General features: G+C 39.8%; 1 protein-coding gene across 7 annotated transcripts in view; it reads left to right on the top strand.

Moving 5' to 3' along the window:
* Window positions 1-17385, top strand: part of ATG13 (autophagy related 13) — a 43929-nt gene that overhangs the window by 11695 nt on the left and 14849 nt on the right. For all 7 annotated transcript variants that reach the window (XM_045290872.1, XM_004708338.2, XM_004708340.2 and 4 more), the window contains 5 exons: window positions 8131-8212; window positions 9178-9258; window positions 9693-9812; window positions 15398-15444; window positions 16594-16734. In XM_045290872.1, the coding sequence (XP_045146807.1) occupies window positions 8144-8212; window positions 9178-9258; window positions 9693-9812; window positions 15398-15444; window positions 16594-16734 (458 nt within the window). In that variant the 5' untranslated portion in view covers window positions 8131-8143. The remainder of the gene's footprint in view (window positions 1-8130; window positions 8213-9177; window positions 9259-9692; window positions 9813-15397; window positions 15445-16593; window positions 16735-17385) is intronic.

Raw genomic sequence — 17385 nt, 5'->3', positions numbered from 1 at the left:
GAGAAACGATGTACAAATGCGCTTTACACAATTGATGTGTGTATGGATTGGGATAACAGTTGTATGAGCCCCTAATAAAATGTTAAAAAAGAAAAAAAAATAAAGAAAGAAAAGACAAGAAATAAAGAAAAAATAAAAAATAAAACCAAGAACTAGTCAGAATGAAATACTGCATTTAGTTTTTATATCTCTTCAAAACCAAATTCCCTGCCACCAACTAGATTCTGACACCTAGCAACCCTGTAGCCCAGAGTAGAACTGTCCCTTTCGGGTTCCTGAGGCTGTAATCTTCGTGTGAGGTGTCACCCACTGTGTCACCACAGCTGCTTCAGGCTCTTTTAACTAAAAAGGCCAACCCAGTGTGGGCTGGTCAATTCAGACTCAGAGACAGAGGTTTCCAAAATGACACGTCTTCACGGGAATAGAAAGTCTCATCTTTCGCCTTTGGAATGCTGGTGATTTTTCAAACTGCTGACTTTTCAGTTTACCAGCCCAATGTGTAAACCTCTATGCTACCATGGATTTTTAATCTAAAACAGTTCTTCAGCCTCTTTATCTTTCATGACATTGATATTTTTGGAGAATTGTGGCTGTTAAGGGCTGCTGATGAATTGATAACTCCATGTAAAATGGAGTGGAACTGTTGTGATCCATATTTTTCCAATGGCTGTTTTTTTCCCAGTGAAATAGATTGCCAGGTCTTTCTTCCTAATCTGTCAAACTAGAAGCTCCACTCAAACCTGTTTGGATTTTTTTTTTTTTTTTAGCAAAAGACAAGCAAACTTCCATGGATAGATAAGTGATGGCTTCAGTTGAAGTGTTTTTACAGGACTGGCAAACTCCCCAAACACTATTCTTCTTAAAGTACTATATCTGTCGTAATACTAATAAGCCCAAAACTTTGGTCAATTCTTCAGCATTTTCCCATGAGAAGTCAATAGGGAAAATTGGTGAGGTGTTTTAGAAAAGATGATCTATGGTTCATGTGGTAGAATTCTTGCCTCATGGGAGAATCTAGTCACCGGGAATGGGAATGAATGAATGTAGCAAATATAGATAGCATAGGAGCCTTGGGGGCCACTGGCATCGACTTGATTCCAGTGCAAAAGCAACCCTAGATAGGATTTCTGTCACTCTAGCTTTAAGGGAGTCGGCATCCTCGTTCTTCCTGAAGAGTGGCTGGTGAGTTTGAACCACCAGCCTTGAAGTTAGCAGCCCAGTGTCTATAGCACTATGCCACCAGGGCTGTCTCCCATAAGGAATAGATAACATTTTTTATAAAATATCCTGCCTTGCCATTTGAGTTTGGCTGATAGCTTCCTTATGTTAGATTCAGGTTATGAGGCTTTTGACAAGATAGCTACACAAATGATACAGTGTCCTCACTACATCAGCCCAGGAGGAATACAGTGTCAGTTTTTCTATTGTTGGTATGTAACTTTGATCATTTTGTTAACATTGTGTCCACAGACTTCTCTTTGTAATTAATAAGTAATCTCTGTGAAGATTGTGTAAATATCTCAATGTCAACTAATTAGTGAGTTACATTATTGCCTTTGTAAAGCACTTGTTCAAACTATTGCCCATTATTTGTATTGGTTTGTTTCATTATTGAATTGTAAGACTTCTTTAGTTATTGGAGATGGGGTTGGTGGAATGGGGCCCATTTGTCAGGTATGTGTGTCAGTGAATACCTTCTCCCAGTCTGGATTGTCTTTTTAAAAAAATTTTAATCATTTTATTGGGGCTCATACAACTCTTATCACAATCCATACATACATCAATTGTGTAAAGCACATTTGTACATTTGTTGCCCTTATCATTCTCAAAACATTTGCTCTCCACTTAAACCCTTGACATCAGTGCCTCATTTTCCTCTCTCCCTCCTCGCTCCCCCCTCCCTCATGAACCCTTGATAATTTAGAAATTATTATTTAGTCTTATCTTACACTGTCTGACGTCTCCCTTCACCCCCTTTTCTGTTATCCATCCCCCAGGGGGGAGGTTACAGTATATGTAGATCCTTGTAATCGGTTACTCCTTTCCACTCCACCCTCTGGTATCGCCACTCTCAGCACTGGTCCTGAAAAGATCATCTGTCCTGGATTCTCTGTGTTTCCAGTTCCTATCTGTACCAGTGTACATCCTCCAGTCTAGCCACATTTGTAAGGTAGAACTGGGATTATGATAGTGGGGGGGCGGAGGAAGCATAAGAACTAGAGGAAAGTTGTATGTTTCATGGTTGCTACACTGCACCCTGGCTGGCTCATCTCCTCCCTATGACCCTTCCGTAAGGGAATGTCCAGTTGCCTACAGATAGGCTTTGAGTCCCCACCCCGCACTCTGCCTCATTCACAATATGATTTTTTGTTCTTTGATGCCTGATTCCCTGATCCCTTTGGCACCTCGTGATCACACAGGCTGCTGTGCTTCTTCCCTGTGGGCTTTGTTGCTTCTGAGCTAGATGGCCGCTTGTTTACCTGTCTTTTCATTTTTCAAAGGTGTCTTCTGTTCACATTTTGATGAAATTCAGTTTTTCAAATTTTTTTTGTTTCGTGCTTTATGTACTTTGTGTCTTTGCTTAAAAAACTCTTGGCTTGCTCCAAGATTTGCTCCATTGTTTTCTGAAGAAATTTCAGGTTTTTAGAGCCTCCTCTAAGGCCCACCATTGTGCTAGTCTCATTCAAACACTCTTGCTTTGACTGTCTTTTTGGTGTCATGTACAAGTGAGGGGTCCTGGTGGTGCATTATTGATTAAGTGTTGGACTGCTCACTTCAAGGTCAGCAGTTCAAAACCAACCAGCCATGCTATCTGTTCTTGGAATGGTTTGCAGCCTTGGAAACCATTTTGAGGGCTACGATAGGTCAAAATTGGCTCATTGGCAGTGAGTTTGTTTGTTTTTAATAGCCAGTTTACCAATGATGACCAGGAAAATTCAGAGGGAAAAAGAGTTCAATTGTAGATTGTTTGCTAGCATGTGCTAGCATGCCATAAACCTTACATCACATGGACTGCCTAGGTGTCTGGACCTTCAGAAACAGGCAGCTCCAATCCCTTTTCCCCAGTGGAGACCTCACTCCTCTTGGCTCATTAACTAACTGTAGTTACACAATCTTTCTAGTACCACCATTTGCACAAATTGTACCAAGTCATGGTGACATTTAACGTGTGCTTCTGTAGGTGATCAGGTAGTGAGACTATAGTTCACCACTTCAGAGGCAAAGAAAGGCAATGCAGATAGCAGTGAATGGGAGAGAAGATCAGTGAGACTTGTCTTCTCTCTGATCTATTGACCTCTCATTTGTGCTATGTGAGCCCTAACTTGTCTTCTCTCCAATCTATTGTTCGCTTGTCAAGGCCTTGAGTTGTTTGACCCTAAAAAATATCTTTTTACTTTCATTTTAATATTTTTAGCTCATGTTACTTTTTTGTACATGAAGGTTTGTTATAAGGAACCCTGGTAATGCTGTGGGTTAGGCTGCTGCCAAAAGGTGATTCAATTCCAACACACCAGCCTCTCCAGGGGAGAAAGATGCTCAAAAGCCATTTTTGCCTCCTGTTTCTCTAGTGGGTTCTTGTCTCCATGCATTTATTTTTGTACATATATAGTTCCCAAGGCACTTTTGTTGTTTGCTTGTTCTATTCTCCTCCTTGGTGATTCATTTACAGCCACAGTTTTAACTTTTGTTCTTTGGGGTAGAATATTCAGTTTTTATATCTAGTCTTAGCCTCAGTCTAAGCCTTTTGCTTTATTTCCCAGCTTGACATTTCTGACAGATCTTCTGTTTGTTTGTTTTTAATTCAACCTATTAAATAAATGGAACTTAAATGCTTAAAAAGAGAGCTTTGATTTTGAACTCACACCATACATAAAAAGTTGGAGATGAATCATGAATGTCAGTATGAATGGTAAAACAGTATTTCTAGAAGAAAATGTAAAACTCTAATCAGAAAAGGAGTTAAGCAAGCATGAGAAAAATGCCCAATAAAATGAACAAAATATTGATCAAGGCAACCAAAAGAATGGTGTATACCACATGACCCCATTTACATCATAAAGATCCAGACAGTGCAGATAGGGATCTATAGGGATGGAAGTATTTCAGGGCCTTGGGAGCTGGGGGAAGGCCTGGTGCTATTAGGTGCCAGAGTTGGTTCCCACCAGGGTGACCCTGTGTGACAGGGCAGGTCTGCCCCATTGGCTTTTCTAGACTACAATTTTTGGTGAAGCAGATTGCCTGGGCTTTTTGTCATAAGGTTTCTGGGTGGTTTGAACTGCCAGCCTTTTGGTTAGTATCCTGGCACTTAACTGATAAACACCCAGGCTCCCAAGGAAGAGCAGAGGAAACTTCACTCTGGAGAGTAGATTTGTTCTCTGTCCTATATGTGGTGATAAGCACACTGCTCATAGGGTAGGGTATATAAAAACTGAGCCAATTGTATGTTGCGTGTTCAGTTTGTCATTTATACCTGCACAAAGCTGTTGTCTTTTTAAAAAGATTCAAGAAACAGTAAACTAGGAGAAAATATTTGTGGTTTATATATCCAACAAAGTACTTATGGGCAGGGGAGGAATATATGTATGAGGATGTTTCAAAGAGTTCACGGAAAAATTGAATGAAAAAATAATGAAAATTGGTGAACAAGCAAAAGTGGTGAAGAAAGCTGATGGTGCCCAGCTATCAAAAGATATAGCGTCCGGGGTCTTAAAAGCTTGAAGGTAAACAAGCGGCCATCTAGCTCAGAAACAACAAAGCCCACATGGAAGAACATATCAGAGCCTGTGTGATCACGAGGTGTCGAAGGGATCACTGAAGACAAATGGGTGCATAAGCAAATGTGAAGAAAGCTGATGGTGCCCTGCTATCAAAAAGTATAGTCTCTGGGGTCTTAAAGGTTTGAAGGTAAACAAGCGGCCATCAAGCTTAGAAGCAACAAAGCCCACATGGAAGAAGCACACCAGGTGTTGAAGGGATCAGGTATAAGGCATCATCAGAACACAAAAATTCTTACCATAGTGAATGATGTGGGGAGTGCGGAGTGGAGACCCAAAGCCCATTAGTAGGCCACTGGAGAACCCATTGCAGAGGGGTCTCGGGGAGGAGACGAGACAGTCAGGGAGCGATGTAGCAACGATGAAAAATACAACTTTCCTCTAGTTCCTAAATGCTTCCTCCCCGCCCCCACTATCATGATCCGAATTCTACCTTGCAAGTCTGGCTAGACCAGAGGATGTACACGGGTACAGATAAGAACTGGAAACACGGAATCCAGCGTGGATGATCCCTTCAGGACCAGTGGTGTGAGTGGCGATACTGGGAGGGTAGAGGGAGAATGGGTTGGAAAAAGGGAACCGATTATAAGGAACTATATGTGACCTCCTCCCTGGGGGATCGACAACAGAAAAGTGGGTGAAGGCAGACGTCGGATAGGGCAAGATATGACTAAATAATTTATAAATTATCAAGGGTTCATGAGGGAGGGGGAGCGGGGAGGGAGAGGGAAAATGAGGACCTAATGCCGAGGCTTACGTGGAGAGGAAATGTTTTGAGAATGATGAGGGCAATGAATGTACAAATGTGCTTTACACAATTGATGTATGTATGGATTGTGATAAGAGTTGTATGAGCCCCTAATAAAACTATTGAGAGAAAAAAATGAAAATTTCCCACAAACTTTTTAAAGCCCTCCCCCCACACACACACATATACTTAGTATATAAGACTTTCACCTCTCAGTTTGTCAAACTGTGATGGCATGCTTATTGCTGTGATGCTGGAAACACCATCAGTATTTGAGATACCATCAGGGTCACCCATGATGGACAGGTATCAGCAAAGCGGAATTCCAGACTGACCCAGCATAGAAAAGAGGACCTGGCTTAGTCCAAACTGGCTCAACAGCACCTAATAGCATCAGATAATTATAGCTCAGGGGAGGGAGTACTAGAATGGATTGTGATCGCATGAATTATCTTAAAGGCCATGTGACCGTGGGGAAGGGGGGATGTTCTAAAATGTGGGGGTGATTGTACAATTAAATGATTAAGTTATATGACATGTAAACTACTTGCAAATAAAACTGCTGGAAATAAAGTAAATAAAAGACGGAGGAATAAAAAAAATTACAGTTCAATAAGAATGAAAAGCTTGATTTTAAAATTAGCAAGACTTGAACTAGTAATTCTCAAAAAAGAAAGTTTACTCGAATAGTAAGCATATGAAGAAGAGAAATGCATATTGCAGAAGATACCACCACAGTCCTCCCAGAATAGCTGCAGTGGAAGAACTAGTGGTGGTAAGTGATGTCACAGATGTGAAGCAGCTGGGACACTCACTGCTGGTGGGCATTTAAGTTGGTCCCGATACGCTGGGAAAAATGTTGGCAGATGTATTAAAGCTACAAACGTACATTCTGTGACGCAGCGTCTTTATTCCTGGCTTCACTGTGGGTAGCACGGGGACTCATGTTTCTCACATGAGAGCCATAAGAATGCCACGACTAAAGCAAGACACAACTGGGATGCTTAGCAACTGTGGAACTGATTTTAGAAATAGTAGGTTACTCATAAAATAGATAATACTTAGCAGTGAAAAAGAGTAAACTGATACATGCAGGAATCTAGATGAACACCATAGACAAGTTAATGGTAAATACGTAAAGCTACACAAAAGAGTCCATGCTGTATTAATTCACTTATAAGAAATTTGAAAACAGACAAAACTAATACATAGTGATGACCAAATCAATTCTGACTCATAGCAACCCCATAGGAGAGCAGAACTGTCCCCTCGGATTTCTAGGACCATTAAATAGACCATTACTGGAGCCAACTGCCTCATCTTTCTCCCTCGGGCGGCTGGAGGACCCAAATTGCGGATCTAGTGGCCAGCAGCCCAATTTGGAAGCTAAAGTGCTGCCTCGGCTCTTTAACAGAGATTAGAATAAACTTTCTTGAATGTTTCTTGAATCATTGTTTTAGGGACACCACACACAGAAGAGGGCTTCAGAAAGATGGTGGGCAGATGGAATGAAAAGAGAATGGAGTTTTCCCTTTAATTATACATATGCATTTTTATTTTTAATATATACATATATACTGAAATATATTGAGCTATATATCTTGGATTTATACATTTTACATGTAAATTATACCTTAATAGAGAACAGTATTTTCTTAAAGACCTAAACTTTTCCAATCTGTCCCTTTCATTTCTGCCTTTCCTTAAAATTGGAAGTCCCTGGCATCCCTGGTTTTTAATCAACCTGAAACCCTGTCAGACTTGCTTCTCTGGTCCCCAAGTTTAAAATCCTACCTCTCTTTTGTTCCTTTTGTGTAGTAAGTCCTTAAATCTTGCCAGCTCTTTCTTTAAAATGTCTCCCATTCACACTATTTCCAAATCAGGCTTGTGCTAGAGTTTTAGCCTTAACTACAAACCTGAATTATTGTCAAGGACCTAAATGATTTTCTTGCTTTTTCATACTCAAAAATGTTTTATATTATGCCAGCAAAACTGTCTTTTTAAAGCACCATTCAGATGATACTTCCACTCAGACTGGGCCACTTTTCCAAAGCCTGGATGAGGCTTTCACAAATGGGAGTTGACGGTGACTAGCAAGATGTAGGTCAGGCTCTAACATTGCATTTAAGACCCTTGGATCTGCCCCAACCAGCCTTACTGCTTCTCCATCCCTGTGGGGAGCTAGGGTATTGGGTTTTGTTCCCTTTTGCTTATACCTCTTTGTTCATGATCTTCTCTCCGTAAATCCTTTCTTCCTCACTCCAAAGCCCATCTCACCCTGTTTCAACCTAAAGGGTTTATGGCCCAGTTCTTTATAAAGCTCAGAGTTTTAAATTCAGGTAAATTGTCGTACCCATATCCATTTTTTAGGTTCCTAAATACAGCTCTCTGTGTGGAATTTACTTTCCTCAAAAGATAATTTACACATCTTGATAATTCTTTCTGGCATCTTGAGTTAAAGGGACAACAATTTTTTCCCCCACTCCCACTCAACAATTCACACAACTAATAGAGAATACCGTCTCCATATGCTTGAATGGGTCAATCCTGTTTTATACGTAATTGGCCACTTTTCATCTTTTTCCCTCCCTTTTCTGTCTGTTTTAGATTATTATAGGAAATGGAAACTGATCTCAATTCCCAGGACAGGAAGGACCTGGACAAGTTCATTAAGTTTTTTGCCCTCAAGGTAATATGTCCATTCTCTGGAGCCCAGAACTCTTAGAATCACGTCCTTGCTTCTCCCTCTTGAGCCCGCGTTGGAAATGAAGCATGACAGCTTGCAGCTTGCCCATTTTAAGGGATACTTCTGTGGGTTGTAAGCCAAACTGTGAAGGTTGGGGGCGGTACTGGGGGTGTAACTAAAAAGCAGCTTCCCATTTCCACAGCTAGTTAAAAAAAAATTTTTTTTTCCTGCAAGGCTGTTTGCAGAAATGTCAGACCATTATGCCAGGTTATTGGCACAGTCTGTTCCACAGACTTAGGATTGGAGCAAAAATTGTCATTCAGAATGGCAGTCTTTGGGGCATATTTTCCAAAGTTCAACTTAGCCTGAAATGCCAACCTCTCATATATTGTTTCCCTCCTAGTAAATTGAATTTTGAATCCATTAGGAATTAAACTTCCTCAAATCGAAAATAAAATCATTATCACCTCGATCACTCTTTCTTAACCATGCTGAAATGATCCATCCATAGAATACAAATTCAGGTTTTGAAAGTCTTTAAGAGCTTTTTGCCATATGAGCCAAGCCATATGAATAATTGGGTGCTTCTTTTAAATATACTATGATTATGTAAGTTGTGGCGTGAATATTCAAACCCACAGTTGGACTTCTTTCTTTATGAGAAGCATGACCACCATGTGCAGCTTCCCTTCTGCCTTGTGAGGATTGCACGCGGCTTCCCAGCCTCGGACTATAATTACTCTGATTGGTTGGCACTGTGCCCCCAGGACTATTTACAGGTTTCTCAGTTTTTTGGTTTTGGCACGGTGTTTTGTCTTTTCCCATTAGTTCTTGAATGTTTTAAAATCTGTCCCTTCCTGGGGTATAGTTAGGATGAATGGGCATCTTTTTAAGCCTGCATTGGCTCAGGAGCCAAATCTGTGTTCTGAAGACATTTTTTTCATCTGTATTTGTTTGTTTGTTTTCAGACTGTCCAAGTGATTGTCCAGTCTCGACTTGGTGAGAAGATTTGCACTCGTTCATCTTCGTCTCCAACGGGTTCAGATTGGGTACAAACTTGTTCTTTGTTAAGGGGGCGGTATGCTGTGGTGTTTGCCACGGAAATGGCTTTGTGTTCAACAATACAGAATACTGTTGATAGTATTACTAAATCATGATATTAAAATACCAAACTATTTGATTCATTCACTTAGAAAGTATGTCCTTTATCTAGTGTTTGCCCTGGATTTATTTTGGTTCTTGGCTTCCTGCTGTTAGAGGTGAAAAGCTAAGTCCTTGGAAGACAAAAATAGTATTTTGTTAACTAATCTTTATCACAGGTAATTATCTTTCTCAGGCTGAGATTCGGGCCTTTGATGCAGGTTATCTCCTACAGGACTGGAGAGGTGAATGAGTGTCCTCCTTAATCAAAGCAGTAGCTGCACTGCCCCATGGAAACCTTACTTTATCGCCATAGGCTACAAAAGGCCTCTTTGTTTTCTAGTTCAATTTAGCCATCAAGGACATCCCAGAGGTTACACATGAAGCAAAGAAGGCACTGGCAGGGCAGCTGCCTGCTGTGGGGAGGTCTATGTGTGTGGAGATTTCACTCAAGACTTCTGAGGTAAGGGTAGGACTACAATGGTGTCTTCACTTGGCATTCGGGGCTGTTCCCACTTTGGTCCCAACTCACTTCTTGGTCTTTTTTTTTTTTTTTTTAACATTTTATTGGGGGCTCATACAACTCTTATCACAATCCATACACACATCAATTGTGTAAAGCGCATTTGTACTTCATTCTCAAAACATTTTCTCTCCACTTAAACCCCCCGGCCTTAGGTCCTCATTTTCCCCCTCCCTCCCCGCTTCCCCCTCCCTCATGAGCCCTTGATAGTTTATAAATTGTTATTTTGTCATATCTTGCCCTGTCCGACGTCTCCCCTCACCCCCTTTTCTGTTGTCCGTCCCCCAGGGAGGAGGTCACATATGTCCCTTGTAATTGGTTCCCTCCTTTCTACCCACTTTCCCTCCACCCTCCCTGTTTCCCCACTAACACCACTGGTCCTGTAGGGCTCATCCGCCCTGGATTCCCTGGATTTTCAGTTCCTATCTGTACCAGTATGCATCCTCTGGTCTAGCAGGATTTGTAAGGTTGAATTGGGATGATAGTGGGGGGAGGAAGCATTTAGGAACTAGAGGAAAGTTGTATTTTTCATCGTTGTTACATCGCCCTGACTGGCTCATCTCCTCCCCGAGACCCCTCTGCAAGGGGATCTCCAGACTTCTTGGTCTTATTCCTGCACCTTCCCCCTCTAACTTCTCATTGCTCTCTGAAGAGGCCATGTTTTTTGGTAATTATTACTTCATCTTCATGAAATTGGCACATTCCCCTTACCTTCACACTACTTTGTTCTGCTCAGAAAATCTCCCTGTACCATGGGAGAGCTCATGTATTCTGCTTAGACTTCGTGTGTTTGCTTTATAGTTATGTTTATAGAGTATATAGCTTGCTGTATTGTGATTTTTTTCATGTATTTTCTTTTTGCTCACCTGGCACATTAGGATTGAGGCAGATATTTTTATTTTTGTTCTCTTTCTTGCTGTTTTACTCGGAAGATGCATGGTCTAGTAAAAAGCAAGTTTAGATACTAGATGAGTAATAATGGCCAAGTATCTGAACTCCACCCCTACCAATGCCATCTAAATGACACATGTGCCATCTTCCAGGGCTATAATATTTTTTCTTTTGCTCCTCATTTGTAAAGTGCATACGTGATCTGTCATAACAGAGTCTCAACACGTCAGTGTTTTTCCTGAGGTCAGCAGCTATACCACATTTTAATTCTCTTTCTAGTTCCTCAAATGCTATTTGAAAGAATCCTCTCCAAAAAAAGTAAGAAAGAACCCTCTCTTTGGCTTCAGTGCTAACACAGGTGTACCTGTAGTGCCTGGGATGAAATGTAGCAGTCTGTCAAGAATGATCTTAATTCTTAATTACTTAATTCCATGGGGATCTTAGCAAAGATGCTATGAACTTTTCATTCTTTATTTAACTACAGTTACTATAACTACAATAACTTCCATGGGTTATTGTCTTAGTGTAACCATGGAGTCCAAAGGAAATCCTTATAGAATTCTTTCTTCTCCCAGGCATCATTTCCTAGGAAATCTAATTATAAACAGTTCTTAATTGTCCCATAGAGGCCTTATACTTTGCTTTGGATACTGGCCATCTCTTGGTTTTCAGGGAAGGTAGGATGGAATTCAAAATTCATCCTGTCATTTATAGCTGATGGCTTGATGAGAGGATATATATTCAAGATAACTTTAAATTTGATGTGGAAAAATAAAGAAATTTGATGCGGAGGAAGTAAAAGTCAGTTCCCCACAGATGAACCCAGACTAAATGTGTTCATTTAGTGTTCAACAGGTGACTAAGCTTCTCAAGAAATGACACTGACTGTCTTACTGAGTTGAGGGATTCTAAGCGTTAATCTCTTACACCCATTACACTAAATTAGTCTGTTTAGAGAGGTGGACAGTTTGGCTCAGGATATCAGGCAGGTATGAGGATTTTTATATAAGGAAGGTGTTAGGGTATGCTTTAACTGAGGATCTCTGATAAAAGCCCCTGTTGTGCTGGAGGAAAAGCTCTGCCAGGCTCGCCCATCATTTAAAAGCACCAGTCTTAAAAGCAGTTGTGCTTTTGATGTAACAGTCCTCATTCTGGAAGTGTGCCTTAAGAACTCATTCAAGATAAGTAAAAAGTTTAACCTCAAGCCGTTTATCATGATATTGTTTGTAGTAGTGAAAAAATAAGAAATAATTTATATATCCATGAATGGGAGAATGGTTGGATAAATTATAGGTTCGCATGGTAGAGTGTTATACAAATATCAAAAATTATCTTTTCTATTATTATAAGGAAAATGGCACATTGTATTTCTAAAAGAAAACAGCAAGTGCTAAAAATAGTATGAATAATGTGACGTGCTTGCTATTTCTTTAGAAAAATGGCTAGTTGAATTATAATTATATCCATTTTCCCTTTTTGCTTATCTATACTTTTCCATAATATAGTAAGTTTTTTTCTTTTCCATAATATAGTAATTATAGTTCTTTGTAATAAGGAAAAAAATAATACAAAAATTAACAAAACCGATGTTTGTTTGTTTTTCTGCTTTGTTTTTGTTGTTGTTGTTGTTTTTAATTGTTTTTAAACTTTTAGGACTAACAATAATTTAGGGGAAATGCAGGGTGTTCAAGGTCAATAAACAAATCAGCTGGGCTTCTATATGCCACCAATGAGAAATACTGATAGGAAAACAATTTCATTTCTTATAGCACCTAAAAGAATAAAATTTCTAAGAGTCAATTTAACCTGAGATATTAGGAATTTATACAATAAAAACCATTAAAAATTGCTGCAAGAGACTAGTTAAGGAAGATTTAAATAAGTGGAAAGAATGTTCCATTTTTCATGGATTGGGAGACTTAATATTGTTAAGATGTTAGTGATACTACCCAAAGTGATCTATAGATTCAACACAATTCCAATAAATTTTCAACCGAGAGAGAAAAATCATTCCTTAACTTTCTTTGTAAATGCAAAAGGTCCCAAATATTTAAGAGAAGGGGGAAACAAACAAACCAACAAACCAGGACTCATACTTCCTGATATGAAAACATAAATATAGCTACAATAATCAAAATAGGTTATATTGGTATCACCACAGTCAAATAGACCAATGGAACACACTTTAGTCCAGAGATAAACCCACAAATCTATGGCCAACTGGTTTTTGAAGAAGCATTAAAAAGTCTTTTTAATAATTTGTAATGAGGTTGATGTGGTGACGGCAAGAAAGAAATAAAAGATCGAAAACAGTTTCAAGGGTTTATTTCAGCGCTCCCAGGAGGGGGAAGGGAGAGCAGAGAAAGGGTTGGGAGCATCCTGAGCTCCCGGGTGAGGTTCACGGGCCCCCCCAGTTGGGGCCTCTCGAAGTCACACTGTCCAGGCGAGAGGTGGACAGTTTTATAGCCAGGGTCTGGAGGGAGGGAGTAGCTGGGGAATTTTCCACTGCAACTTTGTTGTCTGCAGGTCTGAAGCTAAGCAACAGCGTTCAAAGTTATCTGTTAGGGTTAGTCTTCTGCACCTGGGTCTGAAGGCCACCAAAGGGAAGCAGGGTTCTGACACCAGCTCTCTCCGCCCGCCAGTTTCTGCCTGACAATATGGGGTTGGGAATATTGCATTTGATCAAACTGAATCCTTACACACAAAAATTCAAACTGGAATTAAAATCTAAATGTACAAGCTAAAACTATAAAATTATTAGAAGAACATGCTTGGGCATTGCTGCCAGGCCTTTTCAACAGTGGATTATCTAATAACAAAAGTACAAATGGCAAAAGACAAAAAATAGACAAATGGAACCTTGTAGAAATTAGAACCTTTTGTTTATCAAAATACTTTATCAAAAAAAGTATAAAAACCCGTTATCATCAGGGGAATATTTTTGGAAAGCACATATTTCAAAATATGTATAAAACGTAACAGAGACAAGTAATGCGATCACATGGGCAAAGGACTTGAGTGGACATCTCACTGGAGAAGGGCGTGCTCGCAGTCACTGGCCATTGAAGGGAGAGATGCATCTCAAAGCCACAGTGAGAGGCCGTTTGACTCCCAGCAGCCTGGCCAAGATTTAAAAAGTAAAACAACTGACAAATGACGGTGAGCTTTAGAGGAAATTGGAACCCATGTCTCTTTGTGGTGAGAAAAAGTAAGATGGGGCTTTCCTGTAGAAAATACTGTGGTATTCCTTAAAAAAAACACCAACAAACCCACTAAACTGAAAATAGAGCAACCCTATGACCTAGCAATACATTTCTGGAAAGCAGAGACTCAAAAGGAGACTTGTCCGTCAGTGTGTATCACAACCTAAATACCCATCAGCAGATGAACAGACCATAAAATATGGTCCATACACGCAGTGGAAGACTGCTCAGTCAGTCGGAGAAATGATGTCTCGATACATGCTGCAGTATGGATGGGGCTTGACGATACTGTGCTGAGTGCAATAAGCTAATCACAAAAGGGAAAATATTGTATGACCTCAATTATATAAAAAGATAAGACAGATATATAGAGACCAAGGTTTTTTAGTGGCTACAGGGGCTGGAAGGAGTTAACTGGAGAGGGAAAAATTGTAGGGTCGAGTTAAATAGCTGATGATTGTAATTGCTGTAGGAGTTGAATTGGCAAAAGTATGACAGACATATTTACAATAATAATAGAAGCAGGAGCATAGCTGCGGAGGCTGCTTATGTACAACTAAACAAAACACCTCATTTGATTTCTTGGTTTGGAAGAAGTTTTATTTTTTGATTTGAAAGCTTAGAGTAATAGTTTCATGGGCCATCCCATTTAATTGGCCACATAATATGCTTTTGTTTTACCTCCTAGATTGTTGTGTCATGACTGAAGTTTTAAAAGCTTTTAAGCAGTCATTCACAATACAATTGATTTCTGTTCACCAGGAGCAACAGAGGAAGAAGGAGTCAGGAATAGGAGGCAGATATGAACTAATTGTCTACAAGCAACAGCTGTCACCTGTGCCATGAGGCCAGAACTAGATGGTGCCTAGCTTCCATTATTGAAGATTTAGATCAAAGAGTCCATATAAAAATCCTGATTGAAAGGGGGAAACTGCAGAACAGAATGTCAAATCCTCATGAGCTTCAGACATTCTGAAGCCAGGGAGGGTGGATAAACCCCAGAAACCATTACTCTGAGTTAATCTTTAAACCAAACATATCACGTGAAGTCATCTTAAAACCCAGTCGCAGTTTAACTTAATTAGTAAAAAATAGCGTCATAAAATTATCAAGAAAAAAATTAAACAAAAAAGTTATCCAGGTGGCATCAACTTGATGCTCGAAAGATTAACTAGGAGCCCTAGGGGCAGTGAGTGTAAGTGCGTGGAGCGATCAGCAAAGGAGGAAGAGAGTGATTGCACAACTCGAAAGATGTAGTCAGTGTCACCGAATTGTATGATCGTAGAAACGGTTGGGTTGCTATTTTATTTGATTGCTGAATGTGTATGTTAATCAACAATGATAAAAATAAATGAAACTTTAAAATAATGAATAAATGAAATTTAGGAAAACCAAAAAAACTTCCATGTTTTTCGATTATCCCATTTCTAGGGAGATTCCATGGAATTGGAGATTTGGTGTCTTGAAATGAATGAAAAGTAAGTGTTCCTCTCTTTGGGTCCTTGGTGTTGGTAGCTGAGGGGATAAAGCAGATGATGTCATGTGCAAAGCAGGGTATCAAGGACTTTCTGACCACAAGCCGTGACTACAACTGGCTTCATGCCTGGCTTCCAGCCTAGGCACAGCTATGACCTTCAGAAGGAGCCCATCCCAGGGAGCCGCAGGCGCCATAGGGAGAACACCAGAGAAAGCTGAAAAGGATTTGTTTGTTCCCAGAGTACAGATAGTTCTCTGATTAAATCTCTCGTGAACTGTGTGACATGACTGCTCTGTTTTGTCTATTTTCTGGGTGGCAGATGTCCAGTAAGATTTCCACTCAGTGCTGCTTTTTCAAGAGTGTCACACAGGGATTGGGAATGCATACTATTTCCCCCCTCCATTGTCTTCACTGAAGGCCCATTCATTAGCTTACTACCTGTCAAAAGCTGTAGTTTTCAAGAAGAGTGTATGGGAAGATCAAGAGGGAAAAAATCAAGGAAAAAACATATCAAAAGAAAAATCATAGTGATAATTATGTATGATGTGGGAGTTATTTTTCTTTCTTAAATAGAAAGCAATTGCCAGGTTATAATCTAAAATTATATTACAAAAAATAAAAGATGTTTCTCCAGCTGTCTCATAAGATGGTACATGGAAATTAGGTTTGTACCTTCAGTATATATAATTGCAGTATTGAATTACTGGTTTTGAGTGTGTGGTTTTATTTCTTAGAATGATAACTACTTCAAAGCAAAGTATATCTATGTGTATATATATTGGAGATCTTTTCGTGTTCTTCTGTTCATATCTAGTTCATGAAAAAGAAAATCTTTGGTTTTCTCAACAGTCTTGATAAACTGACAAGGAATTCTAATTATACCTCTGTTCTGAAAATGTTTAATAATAAATTCAGTATTATGTCATTTCAGCACATAATTTGCACCTATCTCTTGACTGTAATACTCTGTGAATTGTGTATTTGAGCTATAAAGCTGATGTTGTTGCATCAGAATTCAAGGATAATGCTGTCAGAGTAAGTTCAGTCATAGTCATTAGACAGAACTTAGTGACACTGCTAGAGCGATTGCATTTCTTTGCTTTACATTCGTTTTGATAGAGGATGCGAATCACGTCTGTGTGCTCCTCAGGTGTGATAAGGAGATCAAAGTTTCCTACACGGTATACAACCGACTGTCTTTGCTGCTGAAGTCTCTCCTTGCTATAACGAGGGTAACACCAGCCTATAGACTCTCCAGGAAACAAGGGCATGAATATGTCATCCTATACAGGTAACCAGCCCAGATGCTCATCTTCTTGATTTATTACTCAAAAGCCTCACCTCTCTGCACGTCACCTGGCTGGCATTCAAGCCGTCTATAATTATGTTCTGGACAGGTGGTGGTTTGGATCGTTGATGCTATCGCTTTGAGATGATCATCTATCCAGCCTCCTTTGTGAGCCTCTGCCCTGGCAGTCCTCAGCTTTGCTAGGCACCAAGTTCGTTGTCCTTTGGCCTGGGCATGGTCGTGACTCCAGTGGAATGGAATTTGAGGTCTTACTTGCATAACATCACAAAGAGGAAAGGAGCTTAAGATTTCAGACAGACAGACACAAAGCCAGGCTATCTTTTGAAGAGTCCACAGCCTTCTATATTTCAGGTTAATTTAAAATTTTGTTTTCTGTCTGAATTCTATTTAAGCATTTCATTATAAAAAACTGGTTAGCACTTTTCTAAGGGTTTTCCTGAGTATTTCACCTGAACATTCATTCATTGCGTGCTTTTTTAGTGGTGTAAGCACAGCTGGATACACACATGTTTATAATGATATCAGAATTTAAAATCTGCATAGCAGTATCAGGAAAAGGGTTCTGGGAGAACAGAAAGAGAGGATATATTCATTGTAGTTGTTGACAAACAGTATAGGCTTGGTAGACAGAAC

This window comes from Echinops telfairi, unplaced genomic scaffold (assembly GCF_000313985.2).
Source record: "Echinops telfairi isolate 266 unplaced genomic scaffold, ASM31398v2 ScPeMD7_60;HRSCAF=208, whole genome shotgun sequence".
Classification (NCBI taxonomy): Eukaryota; Metazoa; Chordata; class Mammalia; order Afrosoricida; family Tenrecidae; genus Echinops; species Echinops telfairi.
This window is presented reverse-complemented; position numbering and strand designations above follow the sequence as displayed.